The sequence below is a fragment of the Cibotium barometz genome, chromosome 15, assembly GCF_041138505.1.
Source record: "Cibotium barometz isolate CiBa-2024 chromosome 15, ASM4113850v1, whole genome shotgun sequence".
In the NCBI taxonomy this organism is placed as follows: domain Eukaryota; kingdom Viridiplantae; phylum Streptophyta; class Polypodiopsida; order Cyatheales; family Cibotiaceae; genus Cibotium; species Cibotium barometz.
The window spans coordinates 40,421,888-40,444,056 of NC_141060.1; the positions used below are offsets into that span (position 1 = coordinate 40,421,888).

The 22,169-nt window shown below is 39.6% G+C and overlaps 1 protein-coding gene across 1 annotated transcript; it reads left to right on the top strand.

Annotated features, from left to right (window-relative positions):
• Window positions 1–2,429: 2,429 nt before the first annotated feature.
• LOC147631298 (cysteine synthase-like) lies at window positions 2,430–7,567 on the top strand. The gene is made up of 10 exons (XM_086809679.1): window positions 2,430–2,747; window positions 4,706–4,815; window positions 4,967–5,024; window positions 5,138–5,401; window positions 5,484–5,621; window positions 5,723–5,774; window positions 5,875–5,954; window positions 6,506–6,565; window positions 6,715–6,795; window positions 7,013–7,567. The coding sequence occupies exons 1-10, from the start codon at window positions 2,481–2,483 to the stop codon at window positions 7,103–7,105; spliced, it is 1,203 nt and encodes a 400-aa protein (XP_086665805.1). The 5' UTR covers window positions 2,430–2,480; the 3' UTR covers window positions 7,106–7,567.
• Window positions 7,568–22,169: the final 14,602 nt, after the last annotated feature.

Below are 22,169 nucleotides of genomic sequence, written 5' to 3' on the forward strand. Positions count from 1 at the left end.
ATTGCAATATTTTATGCAAAGTGGTCATAAAATATTGCAATGAAATTTTACAAAGGCATAAATGCCATCAAAAAGTTGTTGAAATACTTAATTTTGCCTCATTAACCAAAATCCAATTGGATTTTGGTTAATGAGGCAAAATGAAGAAAATTTTTGGTGTGGTGGTAGAGAACATGATATTGAAATAACATACCTTGAAAATGCAATGTGTAAAGTGTTATGCAAATTATAGGGACTTTTATAAGCCCTTAATTAAGGTTTTATGGTAAAAGAAGAAAAGGAGAGAATATGCAATATTATTGCATATTCTTTTTTTGTAAGGTTTAATATTTTAGACTAAGATTTTCATATCTCAATAGAAAATTTCTTTACACCAAGAAATGTCACCTTTCCATGTGTCTTGTAAATTCTTCTCTTTTTTTCCACGTGGTGTCATCTAGCCTCCCTCCCCCCCCACCCACCCTCTCTCTCTCTCTCTCTCTCTCTCTCTCTCTCTCTCTCTCTCTCTCTCTCTCTCTCTCTCTCTTCTTCATGCTATGGTTGTAAGGATCAATCAACATCCAAGTCAACTTTCTTGTTTGAAAATTTCATTGTGTTGAGGATTGGCCTATCAAGGTATTTGTTTTTTCACCATACTAGTTGGGAACCCGTGCTTTGCACGTCTTTTGAGGCTTCCAAAATCAAATGCTACCCAAACCTCCTCTTCCCCTTCCCGAACCTCCAAATTTTTGCCACATGGCAGCTTTGTGAAACTCTTCCTTAAGATAATATAGAGAAGAGATAGAGATAGAGATAATACTCGTGTCAGTGAAAGTACACGAACCCTTATATATATATAAGCCTACCCAAACCTCCTCTTCCCCTTCCAGAACCTCCAAATTCTTGCCACGTGGCAGCTTTGTGAAACTCTTCCTTAAGATAATATAGAGATGAATTCACATAGAGGATATAAGGCAGAGTGCACATATAGAGTATGTCCATCAATGAGACCCATTGTGGCCATAGAATGAATTCACATAGAGGATATAAGGTGTATCAATGTTTTTTTTTTTGGCACCATAGAATGAATTCACATAGAGTATATAAAGCAAAGTTCATATATAACGACGATACTCATTTGCAGCCATCCATAAATGGGTGTACATAGTCCCTGAGGGCGGGTAATTGTGTGTGATCAAAACTAGCTTGATCATCACTTTTGGATGCCATAAGATTGAATGCTAATCACTTGTTAGCACAATAGGTTTTATGAAGGAGTTTACACTAGCATCAGACACCAAGACAGAGGCTATTCAAGCCCATCCAAGCATTCTCTTGGGAGATGTACTCAAAGAAAGACAAATTGAAGTTCCAGTTGTAAACAAAAGTTTAATAAACCTTGAAGAACCATGTGATGCACAAAGTGCACAACCATGGAAAATAGCACAAAGAGACCAGTTTTCAACAAAATTAACTGTGCCTCCTAGGTTGTGGCCAAGGGGTAGCACTCGTGCCTCTCTACTAGTAGGAGAAACCAGGTTTGAATCTACCCATCTCCTGCTTGGGTTTGAGTGTTCCCATCTCCCTGGGCCTAGAATTTGAAAGGCGCCCCTATTTTTTCTTTTGAAGGGCTTTTCTTTAACTTGCTTTTCTTTATAAAGAGATTGGAAGGGTATATAACTAAACTTCCCAAAACTCTTTTTTTTTAATAGGAACAATATATATATATATATATATATATATATATATATATATATATATATATATATATATATATATATATATATATAGACATGTCAAAAACTGCCATTTACAACAACAAGTCCTTTTACACTACTAGCACATCCCTTCTACTCCACTCTCTATTAAGTAGATCTCATCCTCCCATACAAAAGAAGACATCTCCCATACAAAAGAAGGAACCTAACTGCTACCAACAAAGTGTCAGAAGTGCAACCCTTGTCTGCCCAAAGGGTTTTCAATTAGGGTAATTGTGTTTTCACCCTTCTTGTGAAGGTTTTAACCCCCTTGGAAGGGTACTCCAACAGCAGTGCAACCTTCAAATTCTAGCCTTGAGATTCTCCTACTTTTGTTTGAATGATCCGATCTACCCATCTCTGAGTGTGGAAGTGTTGACACGACGTTATTTTAGTACCCTCTCTTATGGGTTAAACCTTGCTGGCAACCCCGAATGATGCTAACGTGTAATGTTACCCGCGGGTGTGTGTGCGGTGGGGTGAAAGGGCATGGTGGACCCTGAGAGAAGTCCTCTCACAATTGCTCGAATTTTTCCAAAAAAGAAGAAGAGAGAAACTATACAATCTAATAATTAAAACAATGAAATATAAAGTGCTCGAATTTTTCCAAAAAAGAAGAAGAAGAGAAACTATACAATCTAATAATTAAAACAATGAAATATAAAGAGGGTCTTAAATAAAGTACCTTAATATACAGCAGATCCAAGCAGTCAAAAGCCATTGGAATTTGGCACAGCGGAAGCAATGGCGGTGACTTCTTTGTACAGTAGCAGCTTCAAGCTCGCATCCCCTTCTTCTTTGTCTCCATCATCATCCCCATCTTCATTTTTCTGTTCTCGCTCTGCAAATCCTAATTCTGTGTTTCGAAGACCCCATTTTCCTGCATCACTACGGGTGCCTCGCTCGCTTACTAGGCCTGTCCTTCTCAGCTCTCGCTGCGCCATCTCTTTGGAGGTCTCAGAGCCGGAAATGGCCGTTGAAGGCGTCAACATTGCCGAAGATGTCACCCAGGTTCGCCCTCATTTTTCTGTTTGTCTTAATCGTCTTCATTCATCTCTCTCAGAAATTGCACAGCAAGAGCTTTGTTGCCTTAGAAATTCTAACTACTGTTGTGTCTGATCTGCTTAGCGATAATCACGCAACTTGGCCGGAAACCCTAACCAGGGTTTTCCGGCAATACGGCAAGGCCTTTTGTAGTCAATCACTCAGTTAGGGTTTTGTTAGCAATCAGGCTGCAAGGATTTCATTCAGTGTTTTGACCTTTACACTGCAAGGTCAGAAACCCTAACTATGGTTTTTACGCAAGGCATTTTTTTGCTTGGAAACCCCTTTCATGGTTTTCCTGCAGTGCCTTATTTGCTTGGAAACTCTTATTAGGTTAGGCCTAAGCTTTAAAATATTTAAGGGGCTTTATGCAAATCCTTATTTTTTCAGAAACCCTTGTCAAGTGGCTTTATGCCATGTCTTTTTAATTCATAAAACCATATTTGGTTTTGGGAATTGTTCTTAGCAATCATCACACTGCAAGGATCGCTCAGTAACCCTAACATGCCTGCAGTGGCTTTGTTGCCCTGAATCTTATCAGGATTTTGCTGTCGAGCTGAATATATTATATATTGACATGATTCTTTTTGCAAAATTTGATCCCTCTTTTCTAAATTTTGAAGTCTTTGGATGAAACTTTGCTTAGCAATCGCACGGTTAGGTTTTTGAATGCCAACTTTCAACTCTGATGTAGTGTTGTGACCCCCTCAGACTCACTAAGTATGCACTCCTGAGGCTGCGAAGTCATTGATGATAAACTACTGCTGGCCTGTATGAATGTTAACCTTTGTGATGGATGACGAGCTTCTATGTGCAAGATTTTCTATGAATGCTTTGATTAGAGTTGCTCACTTGTGTGCTTTAAACAATTCACAGAGAAAAAACTCCATGGCTTGTCCAACATGATGCTGCTTTGATCAGCAAATCCATTGTTTAGTAGCCCATGATAACATGCAATTGAAATTTTTGACACATGCAATTGTTGTACCTACTGGCACTCGATGAACATTCCACTTACGTTGAAGTCTAGGGCTTGTAAATTAGCAGAAACTAGCCATTAAACATCTGGTTTGCTCGAAAGGAATGAGAGAGATTCCAATTGGGAGGTTTTTATTGTTAGGGCTGCGCTAAACATGTGCTGATTGTGAACATGTGGTTGTCTCATACCCGTCAGCCATAGTTGCATGAAACGGAAACGGAAATGGAAATGGAAACTGAAACCGCAACGGAAACAGATGATGTCTCCACCATGCAAACAGCCTGAGACTAGGAAACGAAGACAGCTAAGTCCTTAGGTCAGAAACAGAAACGGGAAGAAATGGAAATGGAAACAGTGCCTCTTATGAAATGGAGTCTCTGCAATTTTGGCTAGGAAACACTGTTTCTTGTTACTATGGCGTGGGTTTTATGTTTGGCTATGGAGGCGGTCCATAGTTAGGAGACTAGGCAGGAGTTTCAACAAGTCTGGGAATGGGCACTTCTTGGTTGTGTAAAAGAATCCCACCCCATTGTTTGCATTGAATGCTCATGATTAATTGTTAAGAGGGTAGGGTGTATGTGTGTATCCTGTCTAAGACTGGGATTTTATATAAACACAGCAAGGGATTCACAATCAAGCCTGATTTGTCACACTGTTTTGGGTTTTCACTCTTAGCTGTAAACATTCATGATAATGGATGAACTCGTTCCATTTTCTTGTGACAGGTCATAAGTGTCTAGCGGACACACATCCCGACGAAGGTTTCTTTTGTTGAATTTAATGCCTCACTTGGAGGGTAGCAGTGATCTTTTCCAATGCTGATTGCTTGATGATTGATATTCATCATGTCTGGCATTCTGTTTATTGAAATTTGCCCTAGAAACATAGGCTTTATTCTAATGCATCTTGTTTTTTTTTCTTTTTTTTTTTCTGCGCTTCTGTGCAGCTTATAGGTAAGACTCCCATGGTTTACCTGAACAAGGTGACGGATGGATGTGCTGGTTATATCGCGGCTAAGCTTGAATCCATGGAGCCCTGCTCCAGTGTAAAAGACAGGTTGCTGCTCTGGACTCACAAAACTGCAATCAATTTTTGGGTGGTCCCAGACCTCAAATACATGCCTGCCTTGAATGTCTCTATTTTAATTATGTGATGGTGTGTTGTTGAGTGGTTCATTTCGTTCTCTTTCTTTCTTTCTGGCTTGCAGGATTGGGAAAAGTATGATTGAAGATGCGGAATTAAAGGGGCTAATCACTCCTGGAAAGGTTAGTCTATGAACAGTGAGGGTTGCAGGAGAAAGTTCATGTCAAGCAATGCAAAGAGCATATATGGGATAGATCTGCAAATATCTCAGCTGGCTTTCCTCGTTTGCTGGCAGAGTATTCTAGTCGAGCCTACCAGTGGGAACACAGGCATAGGCTTGGCTTTCATTGCGGCATCCAAAGGCTATAAGCTGATCCTTACAATGCCTGCATCAATGAGTCTGGAGCGCCGGGTGTTGCTGAAAGCTTTTGGAGCACAGCTGGTGCTGACTGACCCCGTCAGAGGCATGAAAGGAGCCGTTCAAAAAGCAGAAGAGATAGTGAAGAAAACACCTGATGCTTACATGCTTCAGCAATTTGAAAATCCGGCAAATCCAAAGGTTGTGTACGCTAGTATTGTCTTTTTGGGCTCTCATAACTCCTTGTGTAATCTGTTTTAACAGGTTTTGGTTGTTCTTACAGGTGCATTTTGAAACCACGGGACCCGAGATCTGGGAAGACACGGCTGGCAAGGTTGATATCTTGATTTCTGGTATTGGCACCGGCGGGACTGTAACTGGTGTCGGTCGCTTTTTAAAGGGAAAAAATCCAAATGTTCAGGTCAGCATTTGGTTCTATTGAACACACTGAGGATTAGCATGGATGAGAAGCTGATTGGGAAAGGATTTTCTTCTTATGTCAATTTTCTGTCCTCTGTACAGATCATTGGTTTGGAGCCAACGGAGAGTAGTGTACTATCTGGAGGGAAGCCAGGTGAAGAGTTGTGGGAGGCATCTATAGAAGTCTTCTTCAACTACTTCACAATTTGATTGTCTCTCATCTACTAATAAGAGACTTCTGGATGTTAATGAAGGTCCTCACAAGATTCAAGGGATTGGTGCCGGCTTTATTCCGGGCATTTTGGATGTAGACATTCTTGACGAGGTCTTACAGGTTAGTTTGTCATGTTCTTGTAGCTGAGTCTTATGGAAAGAAAAGCCACAAGAAATTGAACATCTTTGCCGATTAGCTCCCTTCCTGTGAAAGGCGGATCCATCGCCGCCTGCTGCCGTCCAACATGGGCAGGGGATCTCCAGTCCAGGTCCCTGTCCGCCCGATGGTGGGTATGGGATGATATGTTAGATTCCCAACCATATAATAGATTCTTCCAAAAAGCGCTTGGCTGTTGATCGCATCAGTGCTCATAGAAAGCTTGCAACCAATAATCTTAGTTTCACAGAAAACCTGCAAACTATATGCCACTTACCTGCAAAGTTTGTGGTTTCATCTGTAAATATTCAATCATTAATTTCACAAACTTTAAAATTTTTGAGCATTTTAGTTATATGTTTGCAAAGAAGTCTGCACATTTTGTGAAAAAGCTTGTAAGTTCTCAAGTTTCTTTTCTAAAAGATATGTTTATAATATTTTTTGGGGAACACTGGATCACATGCACCGTAAATCTGTACAAGGTTGTGACAAGGGGGCTGAAACCTTGGCTGCAGGTTTCTAGCAATGAAGCTATTGAAATGGCCAAACAGCTGGCACTTAAAGAGGGCTTATTGGTAGGCACATTCTGGTTTCTTTCAGCAGTGATGTTTTATGCAACTTTCTCTTTATTTTACCATATATCATATTCTAAGCCATTCTTTCATTCAGATTTCACATGACGTAAGTTTTTTTCTCAACTGAAGTGATGTTTCACCTTATGTAGGTCGGCATCTCCTCGGGAGCAGCTGCCTTTGCTGCCATTCAAGTTGCGAAGAGGCCAGAGAATGCTGGCAAGCTTATTGTGGTAAGTGATGCATCAGTATGCATTGGTTAATAATACTGAATATAGAACAATGCATGCCCTCGTCAGTGGGGCTGCCTGTGAGGGGCAATCTTGTCCACCCAACTCCCTGCCCATCCTAGGGGGAGTGGGGGTGCTTTGTATCCAGTCTAAGAATGGTTTTTACATGTTTTTTTTTTTGGGGTCACATCCAACTACAACTCTACGCTTCTGTGAACAGGCTGTTTTTCCTAGTTTTGGTGAGAGGTATCTATCGACAGTTCTCTTCCAATCTGTACGTGAGGAAGCTGAAAAGATGCAACCGGAAGCTTAGACTCCCAATCTTTTGTGGCGGCAAGCAAGCATTGTATGCTTTGTTTGTAAATCATGGCCACATGCCATGGAGTCTTGAGAGCTGTCTGTAATAATGTCTGATGGTATGCCAGAGAACCCACTAATTCGGCTCAATTGCTGATAATAGTTTTACATACATGTAGCTGCTACTTTGACATTGAGTTTGTAACTGGTATCTTGACATTGACTATCTAGCTGGTATTCTACACAGACGTTGGGTCTGTTATCAAGAGGTGCAAGTTTAGTAATGAGCCATTTTGCACATCTCTGTTTGTGAAGGCATTTTTGAGGGGTGGACAGATAGTAATGATGGAGGTTTTGTAGTATCTTGTGTGGTGATAGGTGGAATACACAGTTACCCACCCCCTGCATTGCTTGCTTGACATGAGATGACGGGTAAAGCTTATTTGATTGGTATTGCATAATAGTTCTGGCTCCAAAAGGAACTTGGTGTTCATTGGTTGGTTGGAGTTGAACTGGATTCCCATGCTTCTTTTAACCTTTATTGCTCTTTGGTGCGGAATTGTAAGGATAGTGATGATGTAGGCGTATGCATAAATAGGAGATCTTTTCTATGACGCCAGAAGAAGTCCCTTTGTGGACTGGTGAAGATTGAGGATAGACCTGTAGCTGTGGTACTTACTGGACTGGTGAAAGTTGAGGATAGATCTGTGTAGTGCAGTACAGGTAATGATTGGGCCCTAACATATTGCAGTTGCTTTTGTCTCTATAACAGTAGGAGCTTGAAGTTGATGTTTTCTCTACAAATAAGTCTTGTCACATAGGGTACGTGTTCTTCAAGTTAATGTGTGCATTGGGCTGTCCTCCATACCAGAAAACTTGAATCCCACTTACTAGTAGTGAAAACACTAAATAAGCGAAGCGTTGTCTCTCTCCTAAGGTTAGGCCTCTGAGGTATAAAGAGCTTTGTAATTGTTACATATGTATGGAATAATTGATTCACATTTAAGGAAAATTGTTGGAATGGGATTCTAAGTGTCTGTCTTTAATCCACTTTTTGGCTTGCTTGGTAAGTCTCTCTTTTCTCTTTGGCATTTTTTTGTTGAATTCTCTAAATTTCACTTTTTATGATAAAGGGAACGGCTATTTCTTTCTTAGTTCATCCTTCTGGTGATGCCTATGCATAGATGTTGCACAATGTTGATGTCTCAAAAATTGCCCATCTTCTTTATTCTACCTCATGCTTGTGTTTACTGGTTTCATGTCTTTCCCCTAAGTACTCTCTCTCTCTCTCTCTCTCTCTCTCTCTCTGGGATTAGATGCCATTACTTTATTACGCACTAGATGCCGCACCCTCAGCATTGCGGTGGAAAGTTGGCTATGTAGACAACGTTCTATGCATGCCGTTGAGATGGAGGAACATCTCATGTTGAAGTGCCCAGCTTATTCACACATTAGGGAACTTCAAGGAGCTTCTAGATGGATGTGAAGATATACAACAGTTTTTTGCGGGCAAGTTTCTTTTTCTCCCACCCTGCTAGGCATATTTCTCAGCCAACTTTTGGATCATAGACAACACCGAAATCATTTGGTCCCAACCCTAAGGCATCTTGCAGGAATAAAATGAAAGGGAGAAAATTGTACGCAACACCCATGCCTATGGCCATATGGAGCGCAGCTTTCCTTCTGAGAACTCATGGGGTCAGTCACTTGGCAGCACCATGACATGCAGCAAGGGCACATCTGAAAGGTTAGCCCATCTTTGCATCTCAGGAGGTCCTCTATTCCACAGGAGATGGTTCACTTCCATGGATAAATGCTCTCATCTTCAAGATCAGATGATGGTTTTAGGTTACCATTGTCAAAGGAAAAAACTTTACATCAGAAGAGCACTTCTGCCGGAATAGCTCAAAAAGGTTAGCAAGAGACTTTTTTCATTAAGAAATCCTTCCATCTCTTCAAGCTTGGATAGAGGTTTAGGGTTAGTAGATTGCAACTTTCATAAAGAAACCCTTCAATCTCCAAGCGTGGATAGAGGCTAAAGGTTAGCACATCATCACTTTCATGATGAAACCCCCTCCCTTGGGACAATTTTGCGGTTGGTGTGGTTCAGAAGATTTACCAAACGCTCATTTCCATGAACAAACCTTTCCATCCTCAAGCTGGGATGACAGTTCCTCGATCAGAGCAGTTATGCTCTATGGGCAACTCAGAAGATTTAGCAAAGGATCATCCATCTCCAAGCCTAAATGGAGTAGGGTCCACAACAGCAACGTTTGCCTCCCGGCTGTGCCTTTGTAGCAATGCCAAGGCATTATCTGCAGGTAGCCACTTGCTACTTAAGCTTGTGTATGATCAGGCTAGGTTCTTTAAGAATATCCTCATTAAAATGTATGGATGTTGCCACAGCCTGGGCTGTGATGGCTCCGGGTTCACCAGGTTACCATTTCCCAATCTCTAGTCATGGACTATACCGATTAAAGCTCATGCTGAGATTGGGGATGGAGGGGACTCTATGAATAACCTTGGGTAAGCCACATTGTACAAAGACTTGCTTTATGAATAGATGTGTGGCTTGCTAAGATATCAATGACTTTTTGCAAGGAATGAAATAGGCTTGTTTACTAAAGTCCAAATCATGTCATTATAGTAGGAAAGTTAGTAATGAATTCCGTCAAATTTTTCTCCCACGGTATGGGCAAAGGCATCAATAGGCCTTGAATCTTACCTTTGTAGCTTCTTCACATTAGTTGATAAGCTTGCTAAATCTTAAGGTGATCAACATGAGATGTTAATAAGCTTGCTAAAGCTTAAGGGGATCAATATAACCGTGTTATGAGATGTTACCATGCTATATGTGCATAAGGAAACATGAATATATGTTGTCTCTAGGTCTAAACTAGCAAGCTTAAGCCTTATGAGTATAACCGGGTCGCATTTGTTTGTCACAATTGTTAGAGATGAGACGTTAGTAGAGATGAGATGCCATTCGTTTATACATTATTCAATGACAAATCTAGCTACATCCTTTTTCATCGTAGGCTAATAAAATCCTCTAACCACAACTTGCAAAGTAGAGGATACCCCTCTATGACACATGTATGGAGGCTGATGCATTTCTTCCATCACTAATTGTCTATATGATCTCGTGATGCAAAAATTCTTTTTTGGAAGAAAAGATATCCATCATGATATTGTCTTGCAACTTGATCCAAATGTCAGAAAATCTAGGTCTTCCTCATATGATTCCTTCATAGCTTTAAAGGGTGTACTCTCTATAGTTGAAATATGATTGATGCTAGCTCTTTCTTCACTAGCCTCCTTAGCCCCCATGGATCCAAAGTCAATCTCCCATGCCACATGTTTTAAGTGTTGTTATTGTAGCAAATCTTCATGAACCTTGCATTGTTTTTTTTCCATCTATACTTGATTTTTCCATGGCTCTTGTTGTGAGTATGTGCCTTCTTATCATCATGTCAGTTGCATCACATAAGTGGCATCTCACATTTCCTTTTGTAACAAGATGAACAACGATTCATTGCCAGTCCAAGTCAGAAGTCTCAAGCCCTTGTACTTCTTCATAGAATTCTTAAGAAGTGTAGATCTCCTTCATCTTATAAAGATATACATAAGCCTCTTTGCTAGACTCTCCTTGCTCCTAAGTAGTGGCCTGCACATGTGTGATAGCAATCCTAGATTTCTTCAATGTTGGCTTGGTCTCGCTAGTGTTTCCACTTGAATATCTATAAAGATGGATCTTGTCATAGATGGATTAACAATCATCTTTGTTGTCAATTTTCTTCGCTAAGGAGCTTCATCTATTGATTGCATTACATACTCTTGTCTCAACATATGGCATTTCCTTATTTAAAGCATGATAAATAAACTTGTTAGTAGTTGGGGATTCTAAAATCTTTATTTATGGGTTTTGTATGATGCTTGTATATCTCATTGTAGAAGTAATCAAGTCAGTTTACAAGTTTCCCTTTGTTTAAGTAATCGACCATATTTGCATTTCATTGGCTATATCTTTCCACTAGCATCACATTTGTGATTAGGAGGCAGTCAAAACAGCGAGCGATTGAAACCGAGCAAGACCTAAAACCAAGCAACACCTAAAACCAAGCAACGAAAACTAAGCAATGACTTGACTTATCCTACTTGACTAATCCTCTTTATAGATTCATAGTATGTTAAAAGAAGTTGTTGGGAGGGGTCCTTGTTGTGGCTAGGTGGCAAAAGGCCGTATACTAGCCCTTAAAGCTTGTAGGTTTATTAGGCTTAGGAACTACTTATTTTATAGAATTTGAAACTACTATTGCTTGTAAACCTTAGTTGTTAAGGTTTAAATAAGCCTAGAAAAAAAGTCTTAAAGAGCCTTGAATTGATGACAAAAATTCGAACTCCCCACTTAGAGCCTCCAAGTAATGCTCCAAATGTTGCCACTCTCTCGCACTTCTATTGATGTGCACTATTATTATTGTGTAGCTCATTTTGCCAAGGCAATTAAAACACCAAGCGATAAAAAAACACAAGTGACCATAAGAGAAATTCTAATTTATTAAAACCTAATGTGAATTTAATACTTCAACTAAGATAATTGAAATTTAACTTATTTAATGTAATTTGCATATCCCACTCTGCATATTATATCTTTATGCATTGCTTAAAAATGGGTTCTAAATTGAATAGAGATATAGTGTGTAAAGGCATTGTCTCAAATTAAATAAAGATACAATGTATAAAGGTATTGTCTCAAGGGTGTGAAGGCTTTAATGACCATCCATGGAAGACATAAGTATGGAAGACTGAATCGGATGGATGGAGCAAGTATTGATGTGTTTGTTTTGTGAGTCTACATAGTAGAGGATTTAATGATCATTATATTAGGACACACTTCTAGTAATTTAGGGAAAAACAAAATAATAAGATATATCATCAACAGAGTGTGCTTTTGGAGGAAGCTTGGTGGAGGGAGCTTTTATTGCCAACTCTTCTCTTTTAAAAATGTGTACATTCTCTCTCCAGTCCCTTCACTACTACCTCTAACCCAGCCCACTACTACCTCCTACAACCTCCACCACCACCTCTCAATCCAAGCCCACTTTCTCCCCTCTAGCCCAACTTAGCTCCTCTCTCTCTCTCTCTCTCTCTCTCTCTCTCTCTCTCTCTATCTATCTATCTATCTATCTATCTATCTCCCACCCTATTCCCTCTCTCTCTCTCCCTCTCCCACTCTCTTCCCCCTCTCACTCTTTCTCCCTTATCCACCCTCTCTCTCTCTCTCTCTCTCTCTCTCTCTCTCTCTCTCTCTCTCCCACCCTCTTCCCTCTCTCCTTCTCCCAACCTCGTCCTTTCTTTTGGGTACTCACATGTGCACAAAATATTACACACCCTCTCTCTCTCTCTCTCTCCTTCTCCCAACTTCGTCATTTCTCTCTCTCTCTCTCTCTCTCTCTCTCTCTCTCTCTCTCCTTCCTTGCCCTCTCCCTCTACCTCTCTCATCCTTCCTATACATAATCTCTTCTTCCCTCTCTCTCACTCTTTCTCCCTTTCCCTTTCCCACCCTCCCTCCCCCTCCCCCTCTCCCACCCTCTTCCCTTTCTATATTCCTCTCTCTCCCTCTCCCTCTCCCACCCTCTTCCCTCACTCCTTCCTCTCTCTCTCCTTCCTCTCCCACCCTCTTCCCTCACTCCTTCCTTGCCCTCTCCCTCTCGCACCCTCCCTATGCATAATCTCTCCTTCCCTCTCTCTCACTCTTTCTCTCTGTCCCACCCTTCCTCTCTCACTCTCTATCCTTCCCTCTCTCTCCTTATCTCCTGAAATTTTTTTATCCCTCTTCCACCCTCTTCCCTCTTTCTCTCCTTCCTTTCCCTCTCCTTATCATTCTCCCACTCTCCTCTTTCACTCCCTCTCGTCCTCTCTCTTTATCCTTGTCTTACTTTCTCTCTCTCTTTACTCTATCCCGCATGCCAATGCATGTATGAGCCATTGGAATATAGTTTATTGCATGGTATGGCAGAGCGTTGGGATGTTATTACATATTCATGTCATTGCATGGTACTACTTTATAATGCATAGTGTTGCATGTGATTTCACGTCATTACATGCACTTGAGGAGAGTTGCACGTCATTGCATGCCTATGCATGTCATTGGATGCCTATGCATGTGACTTCATGTCATAAAAAACAATGAACAATGCAAAATTGAAAAGGACCACTATTACAGCCAATTATGGGCAAAATATAATTTTATTTTCCAAAAGAAATTACATCGGGATCACATATTGTTTCCTAAAAACAACAAACAATGTAAAATTTGACAAGGTAATTTAGAGTTAAAAGAAGACTTTATTCTAAAAAGGTTGTTACATCATCCTTACCACCACGTAACTACATAAGGTTGTTTAAATCATCTTTACTAAAGACAACATGGCACGTTCACGTAACCACATAAGGATTTCTACAACTAAGTACTTATAAGGGCTATAGCCTACAATACTATTGACTACATACAACATGACATAACTACATAAGGGTTCCTACACCTATGTGCTTTTATGGGCTACTCTATTCTTCAACTCCTCTTCTCGGAGGGGCTCCTTCTTTTCTTCACCAATGTAGCCATAACTCTGCCAAGTGCCAATGATGGTTTCGAATATCAACACATATAGATCTCCGGAATCGATAGGCTCATCTGCTATAGAAGCTTGCTCCAAAGATTACGGGCCTCTATTGTAATTTTGAGATGTTCTTGCACATCTCCACCCGGCTTCTTACACAAATCCTTGTAAATAGCTTCAAGGGTATCCTCTCTTGCCTCCCCTCCTTCTTGCCTTCCCCTTCCTTCTTGTGTGCCCTCCTCTTTCCCCTCCCCTCCTTCTTGTCTTCTTGTCCCTTCTTGTGTACCCTCCTTCCCTTCAAAAGCTATTATTTGCTTTCTCTTCTCTCTCTCTCTCTCTCTCTCTCTCTCTCTCTCTCTCTCCTTCCCTTCCTCTCTCTTTCTCTCCCCTCTCTATTTTCTTTCTCTTTCTTTCTTGGCTTTTTTCCATATAAGCAATGTCTTCTTCTCTCACTTTTCTTTCTTTTTTAAAAAAACCCGAAAAGTTTGTCTTGCTTTATATATTTTCCTTTATCTTTGTCCTTCTCTTTGTTTATTTATATCTTTCCCTTGTCTCTCTCTCTTTTTTATCTCTGCCTGTCTTTATGTTCACTTGTCTTTGTCTTTATCCTTCTCTTTCTTTATTTATATCTTTCCCTTGTCTCTGCCTGTCTTTATGTTCACTTGTCTTTGTCTTTGTCCTTCTCTTTCTTTATTTATATCTTTCCCTTGTCCCTCTCTTTTTGATCTCCCTATTATTGTTCACTTTCTCTGTCTGTACTCTTCCTTTCTCTTTCAGTATCCTTCCTTTTTATTTTATTTATCTTTCTCTTACTCTTCTCTCTCTTGTTTCTCATCTCTACCTTTTTCTCTTTCTCTTCTCCTAAATATGGCACCTCCTCAACTCGAAAAAGGGACACAGGTGTTTTTAACATTCAACGATATAACAATAGTAGCTATTTAGCACCGTGTTGCATGTAAACTCCAATCTTGATATCGTGCATAGAGTTCCTTTACCATCTGGGTATGTTGGCATGGGAGAAGTACCGCTTCCTTTTCCTCTTGAAGATGGTGATGTCTCCACATTAAATCAAAGCAAAGACTACATCATTTTATGGCTAGCAAGAGATTGTATAAGTGTTTTTATGTCTATTGTTTCCTTATTAAGAATGCTTGTACATTGTAGATAAAGAGATCCACTCCTTTTCCACCTATTCCCTTGTGCAAACTTGTGCCTAACTTCTCTATAAGAAGAGTATAGTTTAGGTACAAGAAGATGGCAAAGGAATTCTACATAACTGGTCATGTTGCCTATCAATGCAGGTTCATTTGCTCTATTGCCTCATCCCACAATCCTATTAGAGAACTATCACACAGGATGATGTTAGTAGATGGGATGCCATATGGCGAATGAAAAATGAGGAGTTCAAGAATGTGATCAAAGACACAGAGTGGGCATTCTTATCTAAGAATATATTTTATGTGTGGGACGACAATCATCACATTGTGGCATGGATGGAGGAGATTAGCAAATGTGAGTTATCTTAACATGCTAACTCTTTGAATGTGCTATTAAGTTTTTTAAAATAGCAATGGACTAATTAGGTTTACACTAAATGTAGCATTTAAGAATGTTGTACCAAGACATCCATGCGTTGACGCTATCCTTATTGAATTTTATGAGGATAGCAAGGGGGAGGTCCTCACAATGATATCTTGCTTAAATAGGTAAGGGAACGTACACTTTATGAGAATATTTGTCTTAAATCTCTTTGACTTTGACTTAGGATGGTCCAAGTGTAGTATGTTTTATCTTTTGCCATCGTAACTCATAATTTGTTTGCCATAGGATGAATGAAGTGAGCTATGTTTCGTCGTCTCTTGTGGACAAAGTGTGTCTCATTAGGGTGCGTGGATTAGCAAATAAAGAAACAATTATGTAGCACATAAGAGCGATACAAGGCATGGATGGAGAAGCATGTCTCATGCAAAAAAAAGGGTCACCCATCTTGAAACAACTGTGAACTTTCAGAACTATCCCAAATAGTATTCCAGGTACAATATTTATATGGCTTGGTAGAGGAATAAATAATTCTATCATTTACAATATATGATTAACATCTATATATTCTCATACTAATGTTATGACTTGTGAAATATAGGATGAGAACCTTGCTTTGCCATTAGAGAGATTGACCCCCTTGTAGATACCTTGCCTATAAAGGAGTTTGAAGACAAATGAAGAACTACATTTAATGAAGATGAGAGAAAGTGGAGGCATGTTACTAACAGTTAGCCGTGATTACAAACCCTGAACAAGGAGATGGTTTCTTTGAGTAAGAAAACATATGCTCTTCCCTCTTACTCTTTTTGGTAGGCAACTACGTATTTTGGTTTTAATGTTGCAATTTGATTTTGGTGTTGTGTGTTATAGTTGACTAGTGCAAGTAAATTGGGATGACAAATCAGATTGTTTGACAGAGCATAGGTTGTATAGCTTGGCGTCTAGCACATTTCCAAATGACCAGAAAGCTATGATTTTAAATATCTTGATTGATGGATATTCTTAGAGGTTGAAGGACTTGCAAATCCCAAAGAGTAAGTAATAATTATTTTTTCTATTTTCTTCATATTTACAAAGGACTATATCTTGTATTAGTAAAAATTTCAATGGCAACGTAGAAAATACAAGTTTATTCAGAGATTGGCTAAGACGAGAAGTGATATGGCATGATATTGGAGCACAAGGTGTGGCAGTCCTTACAAAAATTATAGATAAGTACCAAATATAATTTTCACATACATTTTAGGAGAATCTCATCAATCTCAGAACCTATATTTTGGAAAGCTGTTTTGAGGAAATGGTGGGGTCTGTGAAAAAACAAGGCGTGGTAGCTTTAAACCCTGTTGTCACATCAAAGCTACTAAGCGTGCTATATTTAGGTGTGTAATAATCTAGAAAGACTACTCACTACTATATTGTGTTCTTATATTTGTAAACTGAATGAAAATAATTATATGTAGATGGATTTGTAAGTGCCATGTCGATAAGTATATTGTAGTTGTGCTAGCCATCATAAATGAGTGGCAAGATCGAGGATATGAGAACACAATGTATACATAGCAACAACTTTGAGATCTTTGGGATGCACGAGTATATACAAGAGATATCCACTATTCCTTGACTTTCCAAATGGAAAATTTCCCACGAGCAAGAAGGAGATGTACACTCGGGCTTGTAAATTAAAGCAATCCAATATGGTATGCACTATATATCTACTCATGCTAGTAATTAGATATTTCAGTGAATTTATAATATTATATCTTATATATTTTTGAATTGTGATTTATATTGTGAAGACTCAAATTCTATGTGACCAATCACATCTTCAAGAAAAGGGAAAGCCCTTATGGAAGATCAAGAGGTTGATGACGAGCGACGAAGAGGTTGATGATGATGAAGTGGAAAAAAGTGCCAAAGAAGGATGCCACGAATGAAGAGAAAGAAGCAAATGTAGGAGGGGAAGAAGATGACTCTAATGCTATCTCTTCATTAGAGTATGATGAAAGTGATTCCAAGGATAACACTCGGCCCATCAAGGCAACCCCAAAAATTGATGAAGTGGACCATGCTGTAACACAGGCATGGCACTCTTTTACTCATGATGATTGATTAATTTTATTATTAAATAGTTGGAATACTAACGTAGATGATTTAGTTATGGATCCAGAGATGCTTGGCAAGACGTGAGGGGTTTTATTATTAAATAATTAGAATACTAACATAGATGAATTAGTTATGGGTCCAGATAAACTTGGCAAGAGGTGAAGCACCAAATGCACCATTTCGACATAATAATTCACCTAACCTAGGTGTATTGACACCAATCCAAATGAATTTGCTACGTTTGATTTTACTAAATAGTAATGATAATGTAATGTATATGTGTAGTGAATCTACTTACAAAATGTATGCTTTTTAGGAGTGTCTCATCCTCTACAATAGTCCTCGGTGTTCCAAGTGTGTTGTTGCAATACCCAAGTGCTAGTTTCTCTACTATTATAGAAACCTCAGCGCTCATAGGTGTACTAATCAATTATGCATCACGTGTAATGACAATAAATGTGTCTTTTATAACGTGTAATGACAATTTATGTGTAACTCTTCTCAACGTGGTGTAGTAGGACATAATTTTGCGAAGGTGAGAGAATTTGTTGGGTATCCTTTCAAGAAAGTCCATGTAATTCAGAACAAAGAGTGTCCACAAGAGCTAGCATGTCTTTTTGATATGTTACAAAAGTGTGAAAGATGCAAACCAGACCTTTAATATTAAAGGTGTAGTGAGGTTGCCCACCACAGGAGGTTCTGTTCATGGCTACCCCGATGACATTATCCCACGATGGAATCTCTGTACATGTTGGTGATCAAGAGGAATTTTTTAACATTAAGATCTTAGGTGTTACGTTGGGTACAAATTCTCATGTTTTACGTCTATGTCATGTAGATGGAGACGAGCCTTTATTGCTCAATATTTGTGAGAATATCCTAGACGAAAATGGCTCCTTATTGTCATTGGTCACCTATGTATCAAGTGACAACCATGATAAGGAAGGCCAAGCAATATGGCTTCGTATTAGACATCTTGTTGAATGTGCATTATCGTACAACAAATATTCGAAAGGTGTTTGGACAAGCGGGGTGAGCAACACTAACCATAGAGGTGCTTATGGTTCTCGTAAAAGGTTGCCATTGAACATCACTTTCTATTACAATAAATCTTATACTCTTGTTAAGACACATACCCTTGTCACTGCTACCTTTGTGAGCATAGTTGAAATAAACCATGCACAACCTTTTTTGCCTGATATATCGTTGATCCTTGCACCTTGATGTTGAGATGTCAAGCTCAACATGAGCTGACACTCACGAGGCGCCTGCATGACCATTTGACATTTACATCACTGGTGGGTTTGGTAGCTCGCACCGACATATCTTTGCTAGAGATTCTATAGCTGGACTACATCGACTAGTCCACATCTACCCACTCCTCTTAGCGTGTTCACATTATGGACTGCTTGTATATACTCTATTATGTGTGTTAGTCACTTTATCTTCTTTGTAGACCTCTTTTTTGGGTGAAGAAGAAGAATTTTCAGCCTCTCACCTTGTGTGTTCTCTTCTAGGGTTTGTGTGTGTGTGTGTGTGTGTGTGTGTGTGTGTGTGTGTATGTGCTTGCAAGAGCTCAAGCTCTCTTCTCCCTTACATCTTTTCATGGTATCAGAGCCTAGTTTATGCTAAGAGTTGAGCGGCAAGCAAGAGAAGCACAAGAAGTGGTACAAGGGTAAGAGCTTCATCTACTCTTCCCCCTTTATGTTGGCTACTACACCCTTGTCGGGAGCTCTTTCGGAGGCATTGGCCGAAAACGTATTTTGGGCGGTCTAGACCGAAAACGCATTTCGGGCGCGTTTGGACCTTCGTTTTTCAGTTTGCAAGTGTTCACAAGCACTGCGGGTGAGTTTGGATTCTCTGCAGATCTCTATTTTTGGAATTGCAGAGAAAGGGCGATTGGTTGTGCAGACATTGTGTGTATTGTAAAAAGGTCTCAAATTTGCCATTGGGTGTATGTATGCAAATTGAAGTCACTAGTTGTGACAATTTGGGTGTAGTATAGTACCACTGTAGAAAATACAACAGTTTGTGTAGGTCAAACAAGAGTGCTGTTTTTGGTAAATTTGTGTTGCAGAAAAGATGTCGAATGATGGAATAAACCAGATTGTTGCAGAGAAGCTTGACAAGAACAACTTCCATGCTTGGAGGTTTAGATTGACAAATTTCTTGATGGGAAAAGGTTACTGAGACTACATTGAAGGTGAACATGAGGAGGCACTGGAGATACCGGAGATATCGGAGATTAATCCAACTGCTATAGATGTAAAAGAGTTCAAGGATTGGAATCAAGGAGCAAGAAAAGTCATGTATTGGCTTTCTGTTAGTATACAGACACCATGATTGGGCATATACAGGATGCCAAGTCACCCAAGGAGGCATGGGACACCTTGGTGAAGCTATATGAAACCAACACCAAGGCACGAAAGATTCAGTTAAAGAATGAGCTTCATACTGTGGAGAAGAAAAAGATGTCTATGAATGATTATGCCTTGAAGATCAAGGGCATTGTGGAATCCCTTGCATTAGTTAGTGTTTCTATTGATGTGAGATGATGATAAGGTGGAATTGTGTCTGTGTGGTCTCGGGCCACAATACAAGGCGTTCAAGACTTTTATTCAGACTCGGGAGAACATTCCCAACTTCACAGATTTGGTGTCAATGCTGATCATTGAAGAGAAGAATTTGGGTGAAGATCAACAATCTTCACAAAACAAAAACAGTTTAGCGCAGCAAGCATTCTACACAAGTTCAGGTAGAGGAAGATGTGAGACCCCTGCCCTCTCTGTGCACCGAACTCAGGAGTGCTAGCAGCGGAAGTAGCAACCTCTCGTGTGCAGGGCAGAGCTTCCCACTCGGGGCCTCGCCCCCACCACGGATGTCCGGGCAAGGGACTAGTCTGGCGGTTCTCCCGAAACTGAGATCGAAAAAACTTTCCTTGCCCAGAAAGCATGGGCGATTCCTCCAGGAAAATCTTCTAACAAAAATTTATGTAACAGGGTCAAAAGCCTTAACTATCCTTTGTAATCCGACCGAACCTGCGGGTCACATGGCCGAATCAAGGAGGGACTTGCACTTGGTTCATAGAGATCATCGCTTTTTTCCCCTCAAGTGAGGCACAGCCGCCGTTGATTCTTTCCCATATAACAAGAATCTCCCTGTGACTTACTTTAACTATCGTAACTTAAACCTAAATGAATTTTGTTATAGGAATCCACCGATCCTGCCTACCCCAACCGGCCCATGGGTTAGCCAACTGCCCATAGCCAACTGCCCAACCACTGTATTGGTGGGATCCCTCTTTATAAAAATTTGGTTGTGTTTTATCTCGGGTACCCAAGGAAAAGAGTTTTTAGGCCCCCTAGCCGGCACTCATGCAAAAATATCAATTAGGCACACCACTTACGCACCCAATATGAAATTTACATTTTTCTCATATTCAACTATTTTCAAAACAGAACTGTAATAAAACCACAGTGTTTCCATCATAATCCTCAATATTCCAATTCCATTGTTTTTACAAACAAGTGTCATCCGGACTCTCCGTTGTTGAAGGCCAGCTTGTCAACCAACAAGATCCAATTTCATAGTTTCTAGTTCACTTAAATAATTTCTCGCTAATCCATGAAGATCTTCCTCGACACATACGCATGGGTTTCCTAGTAGCAGCTCTGCGAGCCTGTGCATCGCTTGGTTAGAACCCTCTAGGATCCTCCTTAGGTGTCCTAGCACTTCACTCTAGGACCGCTTCATCGGCCCTCGCCCATCGTACTACTGGAAGGGCACCATTTTTAACCGTACCGAGGTTGGTTGGTCAAGACCTTGGCAGGCTTTGCCGACGAGAGACGTCCTTCGATGACTCCCCGCCAGCTGTTGCAACATAACTCTCCTTAGATTAACAATAAGCCAAATGCTTCCTCTAGCATTCTAGCGTAAGACAGTCCTTTACAAAAACAGAGTTTCTATGCAAGTAAGAATTTCCCATTGAGTTTGATTTCACAAGACTCTTTTTTTCAAAACTCAGACTTTCTCACGATGAAAATCATGAATCTCGTATCTCGGTGATCCATCCATCAATTACAACGAATTTTTAACTTATTTCTAGACGATTTTGGGTCTTAGGAAAAACTTCTCTAAATCAACCGGTTATCCATTCTTCGTGTACTAAAGAAATGGAAATGGTCACAAGACTTGGCTTAATTTCTAATTCAAGAGATGGGCAGGCATCTTACTGACCCACCTTTCTCATGTGGTCATGATCTAGCACTGAATTACTTGAATTTATTCCTAAAGATAATTCTCCATTTATCTAATAAAATAACTATGATTTCTAATCGTAAGGGTAAATATCCAAAATTATGAAAATTCATTCTTCCTTGGACATAATAGAACTATAAAGAATTCTATTTGTGGAATAATGGAATTTAACAAGGATATTTCTTTTTCCATTAAAATATGCATACATCATTTTATTAAAATATTGATATAGAAATATTATTTTTTCCAATTGGACCTAGGCATCAACATGCCATAATTATCTACATAGAAATATAATGAAACATTCTCTTTTTTATACTAAAATTAATTTATGCATTTTCCTATTTAAAGATACGATGAAAATTCCTCTTTTGATGAATAAAAATACCCATGTATATATATACCATGAATATACCTATTTTAAAATATGACAAAAATTCCTCTTTTTGCATCTAGATTTTTATGCATACACATACTATGAAAAAATGTAACAAAAATCCTTCTTCCAGTATTAAAATGTTTATGCATAGAATATGATGAAAACTCCTCTTTTTGCAT